Below are 23,624 nucleotides of genomic sequence, written 5' to 3' on the forward strand. Positions count from 1 at the left end.
GCACTCAGACTAGAGAGTCATTCCCAAGAGGTGCTGTTTGCACCTGCTACGTACCTTCCCCACACCTTTCTATTCAAGGGATTCTTCTTAACCCCTCATGTTTGTTTACAGAATGGCCATAAAATGTGTACTTAGGAAGCTGGTACCCTAACTCCTGGACCACTCAGGCTCCTTGATGTATTTTCCTTTATTAAACATCCAGAGCCAGCCCTCTGTGGTGTCTGTGCCAACTGGGGATGGGAATCTCAGCTTTCCTGTGGCTTGACCTATCTTGGAACTTTCTTGCACCAGACAGTTTTATCTCCTTAGGAACTGCAGAAAGAAAGGGCATCTAAAAGTACTTCTTTAAAACTTTCTTGGGGTGCCAGGGTGGTCCACTCAGTTAAGCGTCCAACTTCAGCTCAAGTTATGATCTTGTGGTTTGTGAGTTCAAGCCCCATGTCAGGCTCTGTGCTGACAGCTTGGAGCCTGGAGCCTGCTTTGGATTCTGTGTCTCCCTCTCTCTCTGCCCCTCCCTGTTCACTCAGCCTCTCTCTCTCCCTCTCGGTCTCTAAAATAAATAAACATTAAAAAAATTTTAACTTTCTTCTACCAGATACTTTCCGTTTATTAATATAGTAATTTTATACATGAACAGTATATAAAATATACTTTAAACTTAAACAGATCTGAGGGAGCTTTGGACAACCCTCCCTCTCCACACACACACACACATACACACGCACACACACACACACACACACAAATTTACATGCAATGTTGGACACACAGAAGGTACCGACTCAATATTTATTGAATTTATTAAAGACCTATTTTTAGAATCAGAGGAGGAAGAAAGCAAATGCCATTAAGTCTGCTGTAAGGAGGAATGCTCCTCTCACCCACGACACTATTGTGTCTGATGTACTATTGTGTATTGAGTACTATGGTGTCTGATGAAAAATAAGTATTTGATTTTAATATAAATGACATACAAGTATCACTGTATCTATTTTATCTGCAGTAGGAGTGAGAGTTTCTATAACTTAGCTCTTCATTCATTAGTATTTCATTCATTCGTATTTATTGAGTCCTCATGATGTGCCAGCCAGGTGTGCCCCCAGGCATTGGAGCTAACATGATAAATGAGGGCCTGCCCACATGGAGCTTACAGTCTACGGGAAAGACAGCCAATTAAATAAGTGATTCGCACTGAAGTGTCCTGGATGCTGTCCCAGGACACGCTAGATCCCTTCGGAGCACACGGTAGGGTCACAGAACCATGTGGGAATCAGGGGCAGAAGAACCATTATGGCCACACCAGAGGCTGGAGGCCTATTCAAAGCAAGGCTGCTAAAAATTGCCCCAAACTGTGCTGAGGCCCAGAAAGGAAGGTCTGAAGTAGCAAAGGTGCTTCTGTGATCTGGCTGCTGTCAGCAGGCGTGTCACTGCCTTGGCTTCTGAGACAGGATGTTGATGATGGTGAAGGTCAAGAAGAGCACACCAGCTGTGCCTCCGATCATCAGGCCCAGGAGGCTGCCGTGCACCTGCATGGCCTGACAGCGGTCCCCCGTGTAGAAGAAGGCTTGGCTGGAGACGCACCTAGGGGAACAGGACACAGGAGGAGTATGGGAGCCACCCGAGCCTCTGGCGGAGCAGCTCCACGTGCCTGGCCCCGTTCCAGGCTTTGCATGAGTCGATACAACCTTGTAACAGCCCTAGGAGGTGGTAGTTATTCCCAGACCCTTCTTATTATCCTTATTATTATCCTTATTATCTTATTATCCTTATTCTTATTATCCTGTCCTTGCAGGAAAGGTTAAATCACTTGCTCAAGGTCACACTTTTTTTAGTGTTTCACACTTAAAAGCCTAATTTCCGGAGGTCCGTCTCCAGACCGGGGACTCTTGGCCACCACGTGCAAGGCTTAGGAGGAAGGTTTGGGGTACTTGAAGAATACACTGTCCACACTGGCTCGGGCTATAAGCTATAGGGGAAATTCTCCAGAAAGAGTCTGGCTCAGTGCATTGGTGGGAGCCCAAGATCTTCCAACAATATCAATTTGAATGTTGCTGTAACATGAGCATCCTGTCACCTGTATCCCAGGCTGCCCTGAAATATGCCAGATCGTGAGCACGTTGTGCTTACTGTCATGTTTGGTACGCAGTAGGCACACAATGGCCACCCCCTGGGTTTGCTGGTTTGTTTTTTAATGTCATTTGGTACAGAGATCAACTAACCTCAGAAGCAGGGCATTGAGGGGGATGTTTCATCCTTTCCATGGCAGCCATTCTAGCCTTTGTTTCAAACAATCTCCTCACCACAAAGTCTAATCACAGAGTGGAATGTGACAATCAGAAGTCACGGACTGCTTTTACTAACGCCGGAACTATTTTATCTTCCTCCAAACTAGACGTTGGCTTCTTACAAATCAGTGCATAACAGCAAGTTCATTCAATCTTTTTTCTGGCCCAGTACCCTCCAAATACAGTTTAATTAATTCCCTCGCATTACCTTAGAGGAGCTTATACCGCAAGCTGTAGGTTTGTGGAAAAGGAATCATTGGGTTTAGCAGAGGGTGACACACAAGTGGAAACCACTGGCTGTCCTTACTCTGAGGAGGAAGCCAGTTGGGAAATATGGAAATCTGGCATCCAAGGACCTATCAGCTAAGCAGTGCAGATCCATGGCTGTGGAGCCCTCTACAAGGAGGACATTCTCCAATGAAAGGAACCAGGGCTCTTTGGAAAAGCGGTTCGTTCCAGGGCTGGGACAGGGAAAGTAAAAGATAAGCCTGGAGTATCCTGTGGTGCCAGAAGGTAAAATTGTGTTCATGGAAAAATGAGTGTGTGCAAAAAGGACACAAGAGCCAGTCTGGAAGGACTCCCAAAGGCCAAGGCTGGGACAATATGAGCAATATAAGAAATACTGGCATTATGGAACTATAGCCCATAGAATAAAATCAACATTTGTGTGTCCCTAGCGATAGAAATAAGTAATTGCATGAATAAATGAATGGTGAGGAGTGGACAGTTATTCTTTACAGAAGAATGTCACTTAATGAATGCGGAGGGATTGGGGGGAATGAGAAATCACCATTGGAATATTACAGAGGTATTGTTGCTGCGGTTTCACCGATGGGCACTGACATCAGCGGATGAGGAATTGAGGAAAAGCAGGATGCTGCATGATCTCTGAATGTCTCTCCCAAGACATATATTAGCAACAGAGTAAGGAACGGACACCCGTTGGCCACATGATCAAGGTTAGAAGCACCAGTCATAACGCCCATTGGCATCAGGTGTCCCGACTCTTGCCAAAAATGTACAACCTCAACCTACTCATGACAAAACATTAGATACATGCAAATTGAGGAACAATTTACAAAATAGTTGACCAGTACTCTTCAAAGTTGTCAAAGTAGTGAAAGGGAAGGAAAGACTGGGGGATTGTCCTAGATTGAAGGAGGGTGAAACTAAATATGATGTGGGGCCCTATGCCGGATCCTGGAACAAAAAAGGACATTGGTGAAAAGACTGGAGAGATCTGAATAAGGTCTGTAGTTTGGTGTAATGCTATTGTTAACACTATTTTGTTGCATTAATGTTCATTTCTTGGCTTTGTTGATTGTACTGTGGTTAGGTAAGATGTGAACATTAGGGAATGGGGAGCTCTGCAGTATTTTCACAATGTACCTGTAAATCTAAAATTATTTCAAACTAAGAGTTTACAGAAGAAGAAACAAAGTGGAGATTGAAAAGAACTCCAAAGAAACGTAGGTATTTTGACCTGAGCAGACTGGTCGCTACCTCTGCTACTATCCCGCCAGATGAAATCGATGCTTCTGTCCTCACGTATATCCTCTCATGAAATATTTTATGCAAACAACAAACATTATAAAAAGGACAATTAAATACAGCGAACCGTGCAGACAGACAGACCTGGATGCAAGTCTCAGCTTCAGTATTTGATGTCTGGGTAATTTTAGACAAATTATTTAACCTCTCTAAACTTCAGCTCCCTTAAGCACCAAATGGGGATAAGGGGGGTCCTTATGTCACAGGGTGGATGTGACAAATAATTTAGAGTATGCATGTTTACTACTCAGGAGACCCCAAGACCCAGAGCAAGCAGTCAAAAAATATCAGATGTCCTTATTACTATTATTAAAAACATAGCTATAAAAATAGTACAACAGAACAGACAACAGAAATCATAATTAACAACATTGGCAGTCAGTAAACATAAGCTTGGCCCTAAGTCCCACTGAGGCAGGTCATGGAGTAGAAAGTCCCTGGAACTTTTGTGAGCGCTGCAGTGGAGTTCAAAATCACAACATTCAAGACCCTGTTGATCACATCCCAGAGCGGGGGAAGGGATAAACGTCAAGAGATAGGAGATGTGGGACCCCTTTGCCCTGGCAGGACCCCTTCTGTGCCCCGACAGCACAGGCCCACTGATTCAGAGCACAGCTTTGTGGAGTCAGGGACTGACACGTCCAGTTGACCATCTGATGTAGTCATTGTCCTAACCTTTTACCAGGGGGAAGCAAATGTTGGGCTCACCTCTGCTGACCCACCGCCTGCCCGCCCCCCCCCCCCAACATGGCCAGGGAGCCTACCTGCAGCTCGCCATCCCCTTCACGTTCACACAGATGCCTTCATTTTGGCAAGGGTTCGGGTCACATGGGTCTCTGAAGTACTGGGGCCAATTGTGGTCTTCCAAGGGGCCTGTGTTCTCCACTGACCGCTTCGGTCGGCTGGGCTGCCCCTGGTCCAGGTTGCTGGGTAGGGCTTTCTCTAACAAGCCCTTTCCTGTGCCTTCTTCTGAGGTCTGCTGCTCCCGGCCCTGGAGAACGAGGCCTTGGGGAATCAGCCTTGTGTCTTCAATTTGAACTTCAGTCTGGAGAAGGTGGGTTATATCTTGAGGAATTAGACAAAGGGCGGTGAGGAACATCTATACTTCATATCTGACTACAATTAACTTCCACTTCTGGAGAAAGTTCCCTGGGCCACCCCTATCCCTCGTGGACATCACCTTCAGTGCCATGGAGAGGTGGCTTTGAATCCGGCTGATTCGCATGCTAGCTGTTTTTCTTTTCAAACTAATGCAATCACATTTTTATTTATCCAGCTTGAAAAAGAAGCACCAAGCTAGCATAGATACACTGACCCAAACTAAACTGAAGTCAACAAACTGTCATATTTGATAAATTATCAAAAAAAGATGACACTGAAGTTTTAGTTTCTCCCAAGGACTGTTAAAATAAAGATGAGAGTCCTTGAGCAATAGCTCTCCTAGAGCACATCTTTTTTTTTTTTTTTTTCTAACCTGGTCCGCAAAACAATCCCTATCCCCCATGAGATGCTTAAAAATCGGTGTAAAATCAGTAGAAGCCCCAGAACATAGGTTTAGTTATTCAGGAAAATCAGGAAAAGTACCTTCAAAGTCCACAAAAAGTATAAGGTCGTCATTTTTAAGGAAACTCTTCCTTTTTAGCATTTCGTGGGAGAGAAAATTACTCCAGCCCCAGTCGATGCTTCTAAAACAATCACAGTCCTTATGATAGGATCCCACAATCGACGGCCTGTCCCAGATGACGGAGTCATTTATGGCTGCAAAGTTATAGGTAACATAACATCACATTACCTCTTTATACTTCACTCTCCAACTTGTCTTTAATGAGTATATAGAGCTTTCTTAGAAAAAAAAAAAAAAACCAAGTTGGAAAAAATCAGATTATTCATGCTTTCCAGGAGAATCAAAACTCAGAATTGGGAAGGGGGAGGGGCAGACAACCAGAGCTCTGAATGGTCATTTGTCCATTACTAGGTCACTTCCTCAGTGAAGAGGGAAAGACAGGATGGCGATAGCCTCTTCCTTTTAAGGCTTAAGGTTCTTCATTTGAAAGTTAAAAAGTCTGTGCATTTCTTTATTGATACAAACTTGTTTCATTGACATGCTGACGATCACTAATATTTTAGGAGTCAGTGCATTAGTTCGGCACAGAGGCTAGGAAATTCTGAGTATTTGATAAATGATTAGCCGTTTCTGTCCTCTCATTTAGACTGAGTTAGACGAAGCAGGAACTGCCTGATTTGCTTCTATGCTGGGTACAGGGCACTGAGTTTGGCCCAGTGCAAGTCCTTAGTAAATGCTTGAAGAGTAAATTCTGAAAAGAGAAGGGAGATGCAATGACATTGAAAATTTTCAGCTGACTATTCCCACATGACTATGCTGTTGATACACCCGAAGAGGAAATGTGAGAGGAGGTGTTGACCTCTTGTACACAGATGGGAACCACATCTGTTGGCCCTTTTGGGTCGAGTGGCAGATCTTAGAGCACCTACCTGAAGATGTCTGGGACTTAGAGGTAGTGAACACCATGCTTGAGGACATTCTATTCCTGGCATCGGGTTCCTGGTCGAGTATTGTCATTATCACCTGTCTGTTTTCCACTGGCCACTCCAGGATAGCATCATTCTCCCCACTGCACAGGTGAAACGCAACTCCTAAGTAGCCAGATGGACTGTAGCTTGCTCTGCCATGAGGGTACAAAGTCAACCCAAAACCATATCCCTCTGAATTGTAGAATCGAGGACTCAGGAGCTTGTCTCCTTTAACTGTGCTCTGAAGGACCTGCGAGAAATTCCGTACTGTCCAAACGCCTGTGGGGCATGGGGTTTCCGTCAGGGTGATATCATCTAGGTAAATTCCCCCATTTGAGTTCTGGGGGTCACCTTTGGAGCCCTGGAAAAGGTAGCGAAACTTCGTTTCTTCTCTAAGTGTCACATGGGCAATTTTCCAATTTTGGTCCAAATCTCCTAAGGACAGAGAATAAGGTTGGTGACAACTGTGGCCAACATTTATTGAGCACGGACTATGAATCTGGTACCAGGCCAAGAGATTTATATGAATTATCTAATGTAATCCTCATAGCATCCCTATGAGGTAGATACTGTTATAAACTGGTTAAGGAACTTCTCCAAAGTCACATACCTACTGAAGGAAAATAACTATAAAAAGATACACTATAATTTATTTTCACATGCATATTCAAATCTTTTTTTAAGTTTATTTATTTTTGAGAGAAAGAGAGAGAGAGAGTGCAAAGGCAGAGAGAGAGGGAGAGAGACAGAATTCCAGGCAGGCTCCACACTGTCAGCACAGAGCCCGACACAGGGCTTGAACCCACAAACAGTGAGATCATGACCTGAGCCAAAGTCAGATGCTTAACCAACTGAGCCACCCAGACACCCCTCATATTCAAATCTTAACCAGAATTTGTTTTCCATTATTATTAAATTCCATAGGTTCTGTGTTTCCCCATGGGTTTCATGGTATAAATGCACCCCAGCCCCTAATGTTTGCACTGAATACCTAAATATTAGTCCGAACCATATAAAACAATCATTTTGTAAACTCAAAGTCAAATAATGGCAACTTCATATGGTCCAACCTAAGACTTGATGCTAGAGAGATATATGACAGACTCTACATTAAATGTTCATATACAGGACAAGCTGGATCTCCCCTATGCAGAACCGACTCACCCACTAACACCTAATTTTTTCTGTTTTCCATATTATCTGAAATTCCACCAAGTAGGGGATCCATCCTCTTTCAGGAAGCAAATAATACAATCAGGGTTGCTACTATCCAGATATTCACATTCTAGTGAAAACTAGGTCTATTTGCTTTTTTCCTGAGACTGAATGGGAAGTAATAATTCTGAATAAAGAACTGAGTAAGAAGTGAGGTCATTCTAGAACATGGGGTCCTGGGCTGGACAGCGTAAGAAACCAGAAAGGATCTTGAGGGTCTAGGACCTCTTGCAAAAGTGTATTTCAGCCTCACTTAAATTTTTGATGCTATTTCTGACTTCTGAGTGGTTAAAATATTCACTGAGGGGTTAAAACATACCAGACATTATGCTGGGCTCTTAGAAGAGCAGGAGTGGGGGGGGGGGGGGATGCAGGAAAAGGGAGGAAGAAGAAGGAGAGGAGAAAGAAGAGGAGAAGGAACAAAGCAGGGGGGGGGGGAAGGGAGCAACAGAAGGGAAAGGGAAAGGGGAAGAAGGAGCAGGGTCCCAGATTTAAGCCAAATCAGCCCCTGCATGAATGTCTCTAGGTACCTTGGAAGGTCTGCACCTTGACCAGCTTGCGAACGTCGCCCGTGCTGTCATCCCTCTTGACCCAGATGACGAGTCGATCTGAAGGGCTTCCTGTCATTTTATAGAAAAATTGCAGGCACTGCTGCTTCCTCTTTGGGTAAAGAATCCGTGACTCCAGCAGGGCTGCCTCTTCCGCCACCCCCAATCTGGTGCTGAAGTGCATGAAGTAGCCGGCACCTGTGGCGAGAGCACCCCAGTGACCCATCTCCAGCTGCCCACACCCCAGGGGGCCCTGGATGCCAGCCAAGTGAAATAGTGAACAACGGCCATTATCCAGGCAACACAAGCTAGAACTCTACTGGGGAAAATGAACAAAGATGGCTTGTCAGTAAGTCTCCTTTGTGTCTCCGTGAACTGACTCCCCAGCTAAAGCCCCAGCGCCCCAGTGCCTCTTCTGATGCCTTTGTCACCAAGCTTGTGAAATGTATACTTCTGACTTAAGGAGACATGGGCTTCAAGCAAATTCATCTCTGAGATGAATTCTATCTTCCTCATTGGCTTTCTTGTTTGAATTAGAGATTCATTCCAAGGAAAAGAGCTGACTTCTGGTTGTATAACAAACTGTGCGCTCCCCATATTTGGAAACTGGAATTTAAATATTTATGATAATAAAGATTCAGTCTCACCTGTTTCTAGCCTGCAATTGGATGTATTATTGATGGTAAAGAATCACACTTACTGTGCCTTAAGAAGGGGCATTCGAGGCATATTAAGGGGACTAGTTGAAGATTTCTCCTGCCTGTAAGGAAACCTTCGAAAGAACACTGAAAAGGAGGGTGCAAAATGTCTGTATTTGTAACCAGGCTGGGGTTTGTCCAACTCCTAAACCTCAGAACTCTCTCCCCCAAAAGAAGCAGGCAGCTCAAGGAATATGTCATATGGAAAATCAGCACATCAAAGTCAACCACAAAGAACAATTCTTGCATATAAAGAAGTCCTTCAAGCTGTACCACAGCGTTCAACTTCTTACCAAACAGCCCACTCAAAATATCTCACAAAGTACAAACGAAGTGAGCTTCTAGTACAGTTCTAGGTACTTTGGCAATATGACTCTCCGCTTCATCCAGTGTCATACATGGGGCACTGTACCTTCCCCAATGGCAGCAAGCATCAGTGGTTAAATAAGCTTTCTACAAAGCTTAACAATATCATAATGGCTTTAATGTTATATCGGGAAACATGATATTTTCTTGCATGTTCTTCTGAGTACTTGAACTTACTAGCCTGAATTGTCTGCGTTGTGAATTACTGAGTGCTTGGGTCAAATTCAAGAGGTCACATGGCTAAGAGGGTCTCCAGGTGGTCCTTGCTGAGGAATTTCACCCAGGTGCACTGAGGGGTAGGAAATGAAAGTCCAATAACTCAGACTTGGGAATCGGGGCACCTGAATTTTTGCCCATGCTCTGCCTCTAACTAGAAGGTGCCCATTCATCTCTCCTGGTTTCAGATGGGAGGTGGCTTCTATCCCAAGGGATCCTTTGTGCTCTTTAAGTCTATACATCTACCTTACCACCACCGGTGCCCTCTAGCAGAGGGAATACACTCCCATTAAATGTCCCCCGTGGAAGATGCATAATGGCTTGTCAAGCTAACCTGATAAAACTTTTCAGATATTTCTTCTTTCCTTTCCTATTAAGGTGCTGGGACATTGTTCCTGTTAGGGTACTGGGACTTCTCACATGAAGGTCACCCTTCTGTTTAGCCTGAAACTGTACATTGGCCTGTCAGCCAGCCCATGGGAGAGAGTGGGTGGGAAGCTCTGATGGGAATTTAGAGGGAACTTCAGACTTAGATCACCCTTTGGACACTTGAGATTATGTGTTTAGTAATATGATGTGTGACAGAGACTTTCACCCTTTGCCGAGGCTGGAGGGAGAGTGGCAATTGTTTACAACCTCTGAGCCCAGTGGCCTGGCAACTGAGTGACAAGCCAGGTCCCTTCTGTGAAGGAAATATAACCAACTCCCACAGGCAGTAACAGTCTAGTCTTTAGAAACTGACTATAATCTATAGGGTTGAGATTTTTTTCTAAGACAGGCACTAAATAAAAGGCTGCTAAAGTAGAAATAAAAAAATGAATGGAACCTCTGGACAGAAAGGGAAGATAGAAAAAAAGTAGAGAGGGCAGCTGCTGGTCTGCAGCCGGAGGATTTGTATGCATTATTTCCTTCCATCTTCATGTTTAAGTGTCAAAATCCTGGAATGCTCAGAGAGTCTGACAAAAGCGAAGACTTAAAAAAAAAAAAAAAAGGCACCAACAAAAACAACTTTCTGTGGTTACAATTAGCAAGTGGTGGGGCCAGATTTCCTGTCCGGGCCCATCTGACTTTATGAATTTTTCACTGTACAAAACACACCTAGGAACGATCTGAAGCTGTGCCATCCAATATGGCGGCTACCAAACGTGGTAATTGAGCACTTGAATTGTGACCAATCCGGACTGAGATGTGCTACAAGGGTAAAATACACACCAGATTTCAAATACCTAATACAAAAGTGTGGAGTAGCTTATTGATAACTTTAATATTGATAGTATATCAAAATGCCAATATTTTGAATATATCGGGTTCAATAAAATGTGTAGCTAGAGACAATTTCTCTTGTTTCTTTTTTATGTAGCTACTAGAAAATTTCACATTATGTATGTGACTTGTATTATACTTCAATTGGAGGGCACTGTTCTAGAGACATGACCTTTATTTACAAAATCATGTATTAGCAACCACATGTCTGTATTAGTTTTGTCATGACCTAAGTGCATCTTTCTGTTGCACGCCCAGAACCTGCATGCTTTTTGTTGAGCTAATAATTAAGATACGAGAAATGTTCTTTGTGCTTGTTCAGATTTCCATGTTGGACAACTAACATTGCAATTGAGACAAAACATGTAAGCTGCCATTCCCTGACTGAACCTGGTGAACCACTGCAGAGTTCCTACTTTCTGCCTTCACTCACCGGTGCATTGTCCCACCAAGGTGTGGTCCACTTGTCCAGGCTGAGAACTGTCCTCATGGACCCAGTCAGCATCATCTCTGGTCCCCTGAATCATCCCACAGATGTTTGCCTTCTCAAAAGCACAGTGGTCCAAAAGGGTGTGAGTTGTGGCTGCAAATGATATTTTTGTCACCTGGTTTAAAGTTTAAGTCCTCTTATTTCAAATACCTGATGTCTTGTGCTAGAAAGACCTCATTGTTCAGATACAGCACACTTTCTTGACTTTTCTCAAATGCAAATTCTGCTGTCCTCTATTACATCTTAGGACATCCAACATAGATGCAGCCCTACCCACCTCACAGAGTCAAATGATAAAAAGACCTGTCATCATGCTTTGCTATAAATGCCAACCAAGAACTGCTTTAGATCAAGAAGGAGGTACCTAGTAGATCTTTGTATGTAGTAAGTCTTCTGTACATCCATATTGAACAGAATTAAAGAATGTGTCTCTCAAGACTAGTAGAGTCATTTTAGAAAACATCCCATCTCTGAGCAGTAGATTGCTCTAGAACAACTACTCTGGGTAAAGAATTTTGCAGGATAAAAAATACTGCCAAGCTTGTCCCCTATCTTGAGATTTACAGAATGATGCACCATTCAAAAGGATGCTAAAGAAGCTGGACAATTACAGCTTCTTACATCATTGGTCCAATACTTTTACTTTGCAAAGCACAACCACGTAACTGATTTTCATAACCATCTTGTGAGGCAGGTGTTACTATTTTTTCTAATCTAGCGATAAGTTAAAGTTATGTGGCTTGTCCACTGTCCTTCACTAGAACAGGAAAGAATAGTGAAAGGAAATATAGGGGAAACTGGGGGAGCAGAGGAAGCTCTGTTGAGGTTCGATTACCTACTTCTCAGACCCAGCAGTACTCACTGCAATTATACATTCGGTTCAGCCTCTCCAAATCAGTGGCACTGAAGTCCAGGCGCTGCCCAATGATGGTGTTAAACTCAGCGATCTTGGCCGTGATGGTAGGAGCGCTTTCATTCTTGTTAAATGAGAAAGGCTCGTAGTGCATCAAAGACTCGTAGTCATAGGGCGTGTTGAGGTCTGTGATGAAGCTGTCATCGTAGGTGTTAAAGTTGTGCTCAAAACCTATCAGAGAGGGCATCGACGGGTCCTTTTTAGTTATATCGTTTCCCCTGTCGTGCCCCCTTTGACTAGATACTTAAGCAGAGACCACAAAGAAAAAATGAACGTTTGATTTAAATATACAAATATATGTATACTTAACATATTTTATACTAGAATAATGTACATAATATCAATACATATTATTAATTAATAGCAACAAATAATTTTTTTAAGTAGGCTTCATGCCCAGAGTGGAGCCCAACACAGGCCTGAATATCACGACCCTAAGATCAAGACCTGAGTTGAGATCTTGCGTAGGATTCTCTCTTCTTCTTTCTCTGCCCCCGCCCCCCCCACTCGTGCTCTGTCTCACTCTGTCTCTCAAAAATAAATCAATGTTAAAAAAAAAAAGTCAGACACTTAACTGACTGAGCCACCCAGGTGCCCCTAACAAATCATATTTTAATTACATTAATTTATTATATAATAGTATGTCCACTTATAAAAATCAAAAGCATATTTAAAAATAAATATAAAAACACATGTTATAATTAATTTATAAATTTGCATACAATTTATTAAATATTTGTATACATTTACATCAAAGATTCATTTCACAAATAAATGAATAAATAAATGTGTGTGTGTGTGTGTGTGTGTGTGTGTACGTATAAGCTTTTAAGAAAGAGAAGATAAAACATTAAAGTAGAGGCAGGTGTTCCAAAAGTCAGGAAAAGGAAATTTGTGAATTCAGAAAAATATTCAGGATTGATGCATCTTGCTAATAAGCAAGTACCTCATCCACCAAAAGCTGTACCAATTCCATAGGTTAGAAAGTCAATTCAAGGGGCAGAAGGAAAGGTCAGTACTGCCAAGGAAGGGGCATCCTGTCAATCAAGGCTCACGTCCTTTTCCAGAAATGGCCTCATGGACAGAAAAATAAAATAGGAAGCGCAAAATTGGCTTTCCATCCAAAATAGCAAAGGAAAATATTGCTGATCAAAACTTGATTTTAACTGTAAATGAGAATACCAACACTTCATCCTCCCAATTCATGGGATTTCGTGGAGACTTAACCTGAAAGGGAGCAAAGCATTTTCGAAGGTGGCACAGGACTGTAAGAAACAAGTGAGCCAAACAGAAGGGGAAAGTAACTCCTTCCAGAGCACTTGGCCCTAGGTTGTCCTACCCTAAGGGATAGAACTAGAAAGAACATCCAGCCAGTGTGAGGACTGAGGCTTGGTCTGGGATCTCCTGGTGACTTGTGATGAAACCTTAAGAAAAGCACTCTCAAATTCACCGGATAGGTTTTCCTTAACTTTAACTAAAATCACCGGGTTGGAATAGACCATTTCATTCTTTACTACTCAAGGATTCTTTTCACAATGCTTCACGACATAAACGTTTTGAGTAATTTTTAAAATTTTATTCAACACATTTTTGCTGTGCCTACTATCTATATCTGAGGAGCTATGCTAAGTGGTGGTGGCCCCTGGCAGTGAGTAGGATGGGCCAGGTCCTGCCTTCAGGGAACTCGCAGCTGAGAGCCTCAAAGAGGGAGCCGTCTTGTACCCCAGAGAGGCCAGTCAGCAAATCTCTTGTGTAAAGGGTCGGGCGGAAAATGTTTTTGACTTTGGGAGCCATGTGGTCTCTGTCACAGCTACTCAACTCTGTCATTGTAGCACAAAAGCAGCCATAGGAAATAGGTGAATAAACGGGCATGGCTGTGTTGCCATAAAACTTTATTTACAAAAGAAAGTGGATATGACCCACAAGCTGTAGTTTGCGGAATCCTGCTTGACCTCAGAAATTGAGGTCTTTCCTTGGTGGGAGAGAAATGATCCAGAAAACACACTTCTGGCTTAAGAGACAGAGACGGAGACAGATTTGGGGAGAGAACTACATTGCCAGTATACTATCTTCTTAGGTTGAACAATTAGATTGTCATCTACGAAAGATGAGACGCAATGAAAGTTATAAATTACCCTGAGCCATAATAGCGCCCTCCCTTACTGTCTTATTAGTTCGAAGTCTCATTTGAGAGCAGTTCTCCAGAGATAGTGAGCAATTTAGATATATGGAATTTGAAAATATAGGGAGGAGATAAACAACATGTGTTGAGCAATTCATGTTCAGCCAAGAGCCGAGCCAGTCTGAAAATTACCCTGTCAAATGCGTTGGCTCCCTCTGAGAAAGAGAAATCATTTGGCCTAACATGGTATTAAAACACTAACCGTTGTGTTCTCCAAGACTGAAAAATGTGAACGTTCTCTGCACCCTTAATGAATGTTCAGCAGAACCAAGTATATGTACAGGGAGGTAAGAAAGTCAAGCCTAGAGGCAAATACAGGCAGTCCACCAGTGCCCTGGACCAATGACCCCCAGTCTACTTTCCCTCCTACGCAGACCCAGTTCTAACACACTTACATCTAGGAGACAAATGCATCAAATTTGATCTGTTATTTCATGTCCGGGTGAATACTTGCTAACATATCTCCAGATTGGACTGAAGGGCGAAGAAAAATATTACTTTAGCTCAGTGGTTCGGTGGTAGGATCAGTGGAAGTGGGGGGGGGGGTTAATCGTGGTTCTGACAAGTCCCTCAAAGTCGAATCATTATAGACGCACTGCCGTATATGAACCCATACGTGAAACTGGTATCTAAATAAAACCGATAATTATAAGACAATTACTTGCTTTGTGAAAACCACGATTGGTAATGGTGAAGGCATTTTAATACATGGGAGTTTTATTAATCTATTGCTGCCAAGAAAAGATGTTTTCCCCCTTCCTGAACTAAGTCCTAATTAAAAACCAGATGTTTTCAGAAACACAGTATTGGCTTTCTTCCCAGCACGTTGGGAAGCTGTTCGATAAAAGAGTGTTTTTCATATACCTAAGAGCACCATTTAGTTGTCTCAAACAACTAGGAAAGGTAATGCCAAGGAAGTCTAAAGAAACTACAGAACAGAACAGAAATTGTTAGAATAACATACCTGCATAACAATAAGTGAAATAAGACTGTATTATCCCTTGCACAATGTGGCTGGGGGCAGGAGGAGAGAGGTATTTAGGAAGAAAGAAGGAGGAGAAGGAAGGGGAGGAGGGGTACAGGAGGAAGAAAGGCCAGTAAATTTTTACTAACTAGAATTCAGATCATCAGCCAGAGTTAACACAATTGGGGGGACAATTTCAGATGAAAGAATTCATTTTTGTTGTTGTTTTGGTTTGTTTTTTAATTTTTTTTTTAATGTTTTACTTATTTTTGAGACAGGGAGAGACAGAGCATGAACAGGGGAGGGTCAGAGAGAGGGAGACACAGAATCTGAAACAGGCTCCAGGGTCTGAGCTGTCAGCACAGAGCCCGACGCGGGGCTCGAACTCACGGACTGCGAAATCACCACCTGAGCTGAAGTCGGCCGCTTAACCGACTGAGCCACCCAGGCGCCCTGTTTTGGTCTGTTTTTAAACACCTATCATTGATTTGGTAAAGCACCAGCAAAGTTCTTGAGTATATATTTGAGTCGTCTTTTGTTCAGCCAAACTTCATGCAGACTCCTAGACCTACATGAGATTTCACACCCAGAAAAATGGCCATGACATCCTCGGAAGCCTAATTCAATTTACAATGACAGGACGATAGCATTCTAGATGGATTTTCAACAAAAACACCGAAACAAAGCAAAAGCTTCCGATGAACTTTCAGTTGGCATTGAGTTAGCCAACACACATCACTCCCTAAGGCCCTTCTCTGGGGTCAGTTAGGATCAGATGAGCAACACCCACAGAATAGGCCAACAAATAATATACTTTTCCTCCGCTGTGCTCTAGCTGAAGCTTCTGTCTGCACACCGGTGTGGCTTAGACATCCCAGGGTTGGTCCCAACAAGCGATAAAGGTAAATCCCACCCAACTCCCTTGGGTCTGTACACACCTGGAAGAATTTCATCCCACCAGATGTTCACATAGTCATCCCGGTCAGTTCTTGACTGCTCATGGTAAAATCCCAAAGCGTGGAGAATCTCATGTTCAATGATGGCCTTATAGTCACACCCCTGGCCAATGGAAAGGTTCTGTCCCACGTGTTGATCTCCAACCTCAGACCAGCACCTTTAAAGAAGAGGAGAGGGAGATTTTCTCCTAAAGAACTCTCAAGTGGCTGTAATTCATGGGGTTCCAGAACACAAATTTGAAGGAAGTTAGGTTTGATTTTAAAAAAGGAACTGTCAACGGCATTCTCATAAGCTGATAGTTCAAAATAGGGGACTAGTTAACTGAGCAACATTCCCTGCAGGGAATAACATACAGTCTTTGAAAGTGGTAGTCCAGTGGCCCCTGGGTGGCTCAGTCAGTTAAGCTTCCAACTCCTGATTTCAGCTCAGGTCATGATCTCATGGTTTCTGAGTTCGAGCCCTGCATTGGGCTCCATGTTGACAATGCAGAGCCCGCTTGTGGTTCTCTCTCTGCTTCCCCCCCCAACCCTCCCCCAATGGTCCATGCTTGTTCTCTCTCTCTCTCTCTCTCAAAATAAATAAATAAAATTAAAAAAAATAAAAGTGATGGTCGATTATCAGTGTGATACCTACTCAGAGGCAAATCAATCCTAATAATGCACCAGGTAGAAAAAAGTAAAAGTTGGCATTCTTTCTCACCTCCACAAACTCAAAGGACATTCCACAGTATAACACTATTGCCTTTGTACCACAGTATTAAGTTGTCTCTGGGTAGTGGCTGTGGTTGATTTAAATTTTTCTCCTTTGTACTTTAATGAATTTCCAAATTTCCTATAAGGAGCAGGTATCAATTTTACAGTCGTGAAAAAGAACCTCATTAAAGAGACGAGTCTACTTCTTTGGCTGTCGGCCAACCTGCAGCACTACGAAAGCGCAGGGCTGGCTGCCTTCCAGTTCTACAGACTCGGGGCAAGAAGGACACATAACTTCTCACAGAAAGCGATAGACTCAGCAATTGCTGGCCGATTCTCTAAATTCATCACGGTGCAGTCTCTTGCCCCTTTTTTTCCCAATTATTTTTTGTCTTTTCTCATAAATCCAACTTTCCGCCTCTAGTAGCAAATCTGAACCTTTCCACGAATTGTCTCCTTTGCTTTAAGTTGTGGAACAGGATCTATACTCTAACCAGTGATCTACAGAATAAGAGATCTGCTCATACTTTAAATTTTTTCTTAATGTTCATCCATTTCTGAGAGAGAGACAGAGTGTGAGCAGGGGAGGGGCAGAGAGAGGAAAACACAGAATCTGAAGCAGGCTCCAGGCTCTGAGCTGTCAGCGCAGAGCCCTACATGGGGGCTTGAACTCACGAACCTGTGAGATCAAGAGCTGAGCTGAAGTCTGAAGTCCAATCAACTGAGCCACCCAGGTGCCCCGCCCAACTTTTAAGTGTGACCAATGGATTACAAGTTCTTTGATGACAATCACATTGTCTTACCCACCATTGTTGTCACCAAGATTGCTAACATCATATACCTTCAAATGCTAATGACTTTGGTTTCTACTCAAAGATAGATCTTAATTATCTTCCAACAACTTTTTAAGGTATAATTTACATACCATGAAATTCACCAATTTTAAGAATACAATCAATGCTCTTTTGTAAATGTATTGAGTTATGCGAGCATCACCATGATCATTTTGCATCTCTGACGGTGGCATTTTATTCCAAACTAGAGTTGACTCTGCAAAATACCCACAATCTACAGGAAGTACTTATTTATCTTGTTTTTAAACATCCCTCTCCCAACAGAAATGTGTAAGTTGCAAGAATGCCACAACTCTGCCTGTCTGACTCTTTTACCTTGTCTTTCTAGAAAGAACCCAGTTAACTCCCCCACCCCCTTCAGGGGACCAGGGCCTTGAAGGTTTTTGGGTCCTTTGGTCCAGTTTTTTCACCATTCTTCCTCCTTTTTCCGTTCCCCTAACTTAAGCCACAGGCAGTAAGAATCTCCCAGACTCAGATTCCACAAGAAAGAACATCCCTTAAAACTGACCTTCCCCTTCATCAAGTACTTGGGGATTGAGTTACAAACTGAGAACAAGTCCAGAGAATTTTACTAGGGGAAAGAGAACTTTTGGAAAGTGATTGTATAAGCTTCATTTTATTTTTAAGAGAAAAAAAAAAGAGAAACCGTGGTAGCTACAAATGGAAATAAAAGTGTTAAGAAAATGAACTTTTTTCCCTGAAACCTTCAATAAATAATTAAAGGTTTTGGTACTTAAAAAAAAATATTTTTTTAATGTTTATTTATTTTTGAGAGAAAGAAAGAGACAGAGTGTGAGTGGGGGAGGGACAGAGAGAGAGGGAGACACAGAATCTGAAAGCAAGCTCCAGGCTCTGAGCTGTCAGCACAAGAGCCCAACCTCACGAACCCATGAGATCATGACCTGAGCCGAAGTCAGATACTTAACCAACTGAGCCACCCAGCACCCCGGCTTCCGTACTTTCTTGAAGTGCAAAGGTCGCCAAGGGACAAAATGAACATGTCAAAAGCAGAGAAACTCTAAAATCCGTGTTCTTGGCGAGGTCCGAGGTGTACTTTACATGTTTTTCCTTCACAAAAAGAGGAACTGTGGGAACACTACTGGTTATCTCCACTTACATGAGCCACAAGAACCTCAGAGCTTGTCCAGGAACACATTCAGTCTCTTACCCTGAAAGCGGTTCTTCTGGCAATATTCCCAAGCTCAGTGAATGAAGTAACCACCCGGCAGTCACTGAATCAAAAATCTTAGATTCCTCGTTCTTCTTAACCCTTCCCATCAACTAGCCACCAGCTTTCGAGAAGTCCCCCCGTTTTCATTGTTTTGAAATTCATTCCCTTTTTTCTATTCCAACTGTCTCTTCTTTAGTGTGTGTCCATTTCATTTCTGTCCTGGACGACTGGAACATTCTTTCATTGGTCTCCCGCCACCAGTCTTGCCCCTACTTCGATTCTTTATCCACGGTTGCTAGAGTAATCTTTCCAAAATGGAAAACTGAACATATAATGAATCACGCACAGAAGAGGGCACTCCTGCACGCGTGGTTTGTCTATTACCAGGCTTCCGTTTTATCGCCTGGCTCCACGGCTCATCTCGCTGCCCCTTACATGCCGCTTACATGAGTTCTCCGGGTAAGACACATTCGTGTTTATGTTTGCTTTTTTCTTGTCTCTCTTCTCTTCCTCTTCCTCTTCTTTCTTTCCCCCCCCCCTTCTCTCCCGCTCTTCCCATCCCCCATTTTGTACCTCCCTCTCTTCTGCCTCTATGTCTTTCTCCCATCTTCATTTAACAAGCAGTGTGGCTTTCCCTGATGCTTCACTACATGCTAAGTGAGAGTTCCTGCTTCTTCCCTCTTATGGCCCACGGCACTCCCCTTAGCATATATAATTTTCTCCACCACCCCCAGCTGCCAGCTGTAAACCTTGTGGGATCTAAGACCCTGCAGCATGCTTCTTTGTGTCTAGAGACTAACACACTTCCCGGCCCAGAGTAGGTGTGCATAAATTGCAGTTTTAATAAAAGTCCGAGCTAAGGAAAAAAGCACTCAGGTAAGTAAGGAACTTGTGTCTAAGTGGTCGCCACAACTTTTACTTTTTTCACTGCTATTTTTTTGCATATTTTTTTTTCTTGAGAGGCTAAATCATATGCTAACTTCCTTCCCCATCTCCTATCCATCCATGATTAACAAAACCACCATCAGAAGGAGACAACCAAATCCAGGCAACACCTAGAGGCAGTTTGGGGAACTGCAGCATGAGGAAATGTGTGCTGAAAGACACAGAGGGGCCGTCACAGCAGATGACAGCTTGGCTTCCCCACTGCATCTCGCCCAGGTTGGTTGACATAAACACCACTGGGAAAGAAGAGCTTCTTTCTTGATATATCATTTATTTCCTAGGAGAAATACAAAGTAAAAACTGTACATAGAACTTTTCTATGTATAGTTCCACCCAATAGAGTACTATAATTTAAAACAGTACCATAAAGGGGCACCTGGGTGGCTTGGTCGGTTAAGCGTCCGACTTCGGCTCAGGTCATGATCTCATCTCACGGTCTGTGAGTTCGAGCCCTGCGTCGGGCTCTGTGCTGACTGCTCAGAGCCTGGAGCCTGTTTCAGATTCTGTGTCTCCCTCTCTCTCTGACCCTCCCCCGTTCATGCTCTGTCTCTCCCTGTATCAAACATAAATAAACGTTAAAAAAAAAATTTTAAACAGTACCATAAAAAGAGTGTAATTTATACTTTAATACACCTGACCTAAAAAAAAACACTCCGCAAGTTAAAACATGACCTAAACCCAGGAAAAGAATTGAGATAAATCTCCCTGTTGCCCAGACATAGCCAAATGACTCATTCTTCATCTAGAACATTAAAAATACGATAGTTTCAAAATTCACAGAGCAAGACTTGATTCCGCTCTCCGTTTCTTTCCGGTTTCTTCTTTTGAAAGACATGTGTCGCTTCACACTTTGTAAAATTTCATACTTACCCAGAAAACTTCTGAAATATGATGTATGAGCTCTCTCCTTCATAGGGCTTGAAATCCACACAGGACCTGAGGCGGAACATTTCAAAGGCGTAAAGAATGGCTCCTTTGGCGTTCAGCCCTGCAGAAATCAGTAAAAGTATCAATGAGCGTTACTTAAACCTTAGATAATATATATAACATGGTTCAGAGAAAATCTTGCCACCACATGAAATCCACAGAGGTTTATGGGTATATTTTTCGGTAGTTAGTAGATTCTTTGGAAACTACAAGTATAAAACTAGTCCTGTATATAAACATTAAGTGTTGGGGCACATGGGCGGCCCAGTCAGTTAAGCGTCCAACTTCAGCTCAGGTCATGGTTTCGCGGTTTGTGGGTTTGTGGGTTCGAGCCCCGCATCCAGCTCTGTGCTGATAGCTCAGAGCCTAGAGCCTGCTAAGGATTCTATGTCTCCCTCTCTGACCCTCCCCCACTTGCACTCTGTCTCTCTGTCTCAAAAATAAATAAACATTAAAAAAATTGTTTTAAAAACATTAAGTGCAAACTTTAAATATATAATGTAAATATAACTACAAAATAAGAATACACTCCTATGTGTAGCTGAACAAAATTATAAACTGACTTCCTTATTTCCTCCCTTCCCCTTTCCCCATTCAAGCAGAGATCCTGAGTACAATTGCCTCAGGAAAGTCCCGCTGCAGAGCAGAAGACTGCAAGCCATTTGTCTTCTGTGTGAATAAAGTACCTTGTAGAGAAGCAGTGAGAATGGTGCTCACTGAAGTCTAAAAAGATAACCTTCTTGCTGGACAGCAGAGTTTTGAGAAGTTTATGGGCTCTAAGAGCATGAGAAGCGCATCTGATATTTTACCTTGCTTCCCGGCAAGGCTTCTGGAGAGATGACAAGACTAAACAGCGCTGGAAACAGCCTTGGGAAAGATTTCCTTTTTTCTTTTTTTTAAGAAAAAAAATTTTAATATTTATTTTTGGGAGAGAGAGAGAGAGAGAGAGAGAGAGAAAGACAGAGTGCAAGTGGGGGAGGAGAAGAGAGAGAGGGAGACACAGGATCCGAAGCAGGTTCCAGGCTCCAAGCTGTCAGCACAGAGCCTGATGCCGGACTCGAACCGCGGGATCATGACCTGAGCCGAAGTCGGACGTTTAACCAACTGAGCCACGCAGGTGCCCCTGGAAAAGATTTCTATGACCCAAACTTGGAACCAAAGCAGCAGAAGCCTAATGGACCTGAAGAGGCCAGCACAATAGATGCTTACTGGTAAACTGTAGGTTAGGACCAATGACCAAAGATCAAATGTCTTTCCTGTCCCCTAACAAGCACACATGCTGACATTGCAAAAGATAAGCGTGGGGTGGGGAGGAAAGATACTCTGGAGCAACAGAGATTATGTTTTACTTAGTGTGTGTCCTTTTTTCTCCCATCAACTTATTGAAGGTAGGGCTCTAAGTTAAAAATTAAGCTATGTTATATCAAGTTACATTATATTTATTGTACATTTGCTTTTGTGCATTCTCTCAAAGAGTTTATAGTTCTTGGCAGTTTACTCTGTACTTACTTTATGGTTTCCTGACCCTATGTCATTTAATAAACTACCAAATTAGAGATTCACAGTTCGGATGTCGTAAGATTAGATCAAGGTCATTAAATAAATAATCAATGGAATAATCAGTAAATTACTTGTGGAAGCAACACAGGTAACAACGACAACATGACAGATTTTCATGAAGTTTTACCTATCCTCTGTGACATCTGTAATATGAATATTTGTACTCAAGACAGCTTAGTTGCCACGAAAGTTGTCACAAACTGGGACAAAATGTTTGCAAAATACATATCTGACAAAAGACGTGCATCCAGAATATGTAAAACACTCCTACAACTCAAAGAAGAAAGACAAATAACTAATCTTTTAAATGGGCAAACTATTTAAACAGGTATTTTACAAAGGAAGACATACAAATGAACAGTAAGTAAATAAAAAAGAACGTAAAATGACAATAAGTAAACTAAAACCACAATTACATACCACTACATGTCCACCAGTATGGCTAAAATTTAAAAAAATAACAGCAACGAATGTTGGAAAGTGGTGTAAATGAACTTTCATTCCTCATTTGTAGAGGTTTGTAAAAAGGTACGAGCACTTTGAAAGAGATCCAACACTAAACCTATGTCTGTATTATAACCCAACAATTTCACTTAAAAAAAATTTTTTTAAGGTTTATTTAGTTTTGAGAGAGAGACAGAGTGCGAGCAGGGAGGGACAGAGAGAGAGGGGGACACAGAATCCAAAGCAGGCTCCAGGCTCCAAGGTCTCAGCACAGAGCGCATCGCAGGGCTCGAACCCACAAACCATGAGATCGTGACCTGGGCCAAGTCGGATGCTTAACCGACTGAGTCACCCAGGCATCCCTCACTTTTGATACTTACACCAGAGACATGAATATGAACGCATATATTCCAAACAGGCATGTACAAGAATGTTCAGAGTAGCTTTAGTCATCATAGCTCAAACATAGAATCAATGCCCGTTGTCTATAAACAGGAGATTGGTTAAATAAGCTGTGATATACTGTATTCACGCAATGGAATGCCACTCAGTAATAAAAAGGAACAAACTATTGATAAACACAACAACATTGGTGAATCTCAAAGACATTTTACTCGGTAATCAAAAAAAAAACCCATAAAATATGATTCCATTCCTATGAAATTCTAGAACAGGCAAAAACAACAACAACAAAAAAGGAGTTGTTTCTGGAAGGGTGAGAAGAACTATAAATAGCATGAGAGAACCTTCTGGGATAATAAAAATGCTCTTTTTTTTTTTAAGTTTATTTATTTGTTTTGAGAGAGAGAAAGAGAAAGAGAGGGAGGGAGGAGCAGAGAGAGAGGGACAGA

The 23,624-nt window shown here is 42.5% G+C and overlaps 1 protein-coding gene across 1 annotated transcript in view; it reads right to left on the reverse strand.

Moving 5' to 3' along the window:
• Positions 1-775: 775 nt before the first annotated feature.
• Positions 776-23,624, reverse strand: part of MEP1A (meprin A subunit alpha) — a 47,264-nt gene continuing 24,415 nt past the window's right edge. Inside the window, exons 8-16 of the mRNA XM_053223396.1 lie at positions 20,713-20,830; positions 16,162-16,337; positions 12,027-12,248; positions 11,108-11,257; positions 8,114-8,329; positions 6,330-6,803; positions 5,421-5,594; positions 4,601-4,901; positions 776-1,581 (exon numbers count right to left, since the gene is read on the reverse strand). Of these exons, the coding sequence (XP_053079371.1) occupies positions 1,425-1,581; positions 4,601-4,901; positions 5,421-5,594; positions 6,330-6,803; positions 8,114-8,329; positions 11,108-11,257; positions 12,027-12,248; positions 16,162-16,337; positions 20,713-20,830 (1,988 nt within the window). The 3' untranslated portion in view covers positions 776-1,424. The remainder of the gene's footprint in view (positions 1,582-4,600; positions 4,902-5,420; positions 5,595-6,329; positions 6,804-8,113; positions 8,330-11,107; positions 11,258-12,026; positions 12,249-16,161; positions 16,338-20,712; positions 20,831-23,624) is intronic.

The sequence above is a fragment of the Acinonyx jubatus genome, chromosome B2 (genome assembly GCF_027475565.1).
Source record: "Acinonyx jubatus isolate Ajub_Pintada_27869175 chromosome B2, VMU_Ajub_asm_v1.0, whole genome shotgun sequence".
In the NCBI taxonomy this organism is placed as follows: Eukaryota; Metazoa; Chordata; class Mammalia; order Carnivora; family Felidae; genus Acinonyx; species Acinonyx jubatus.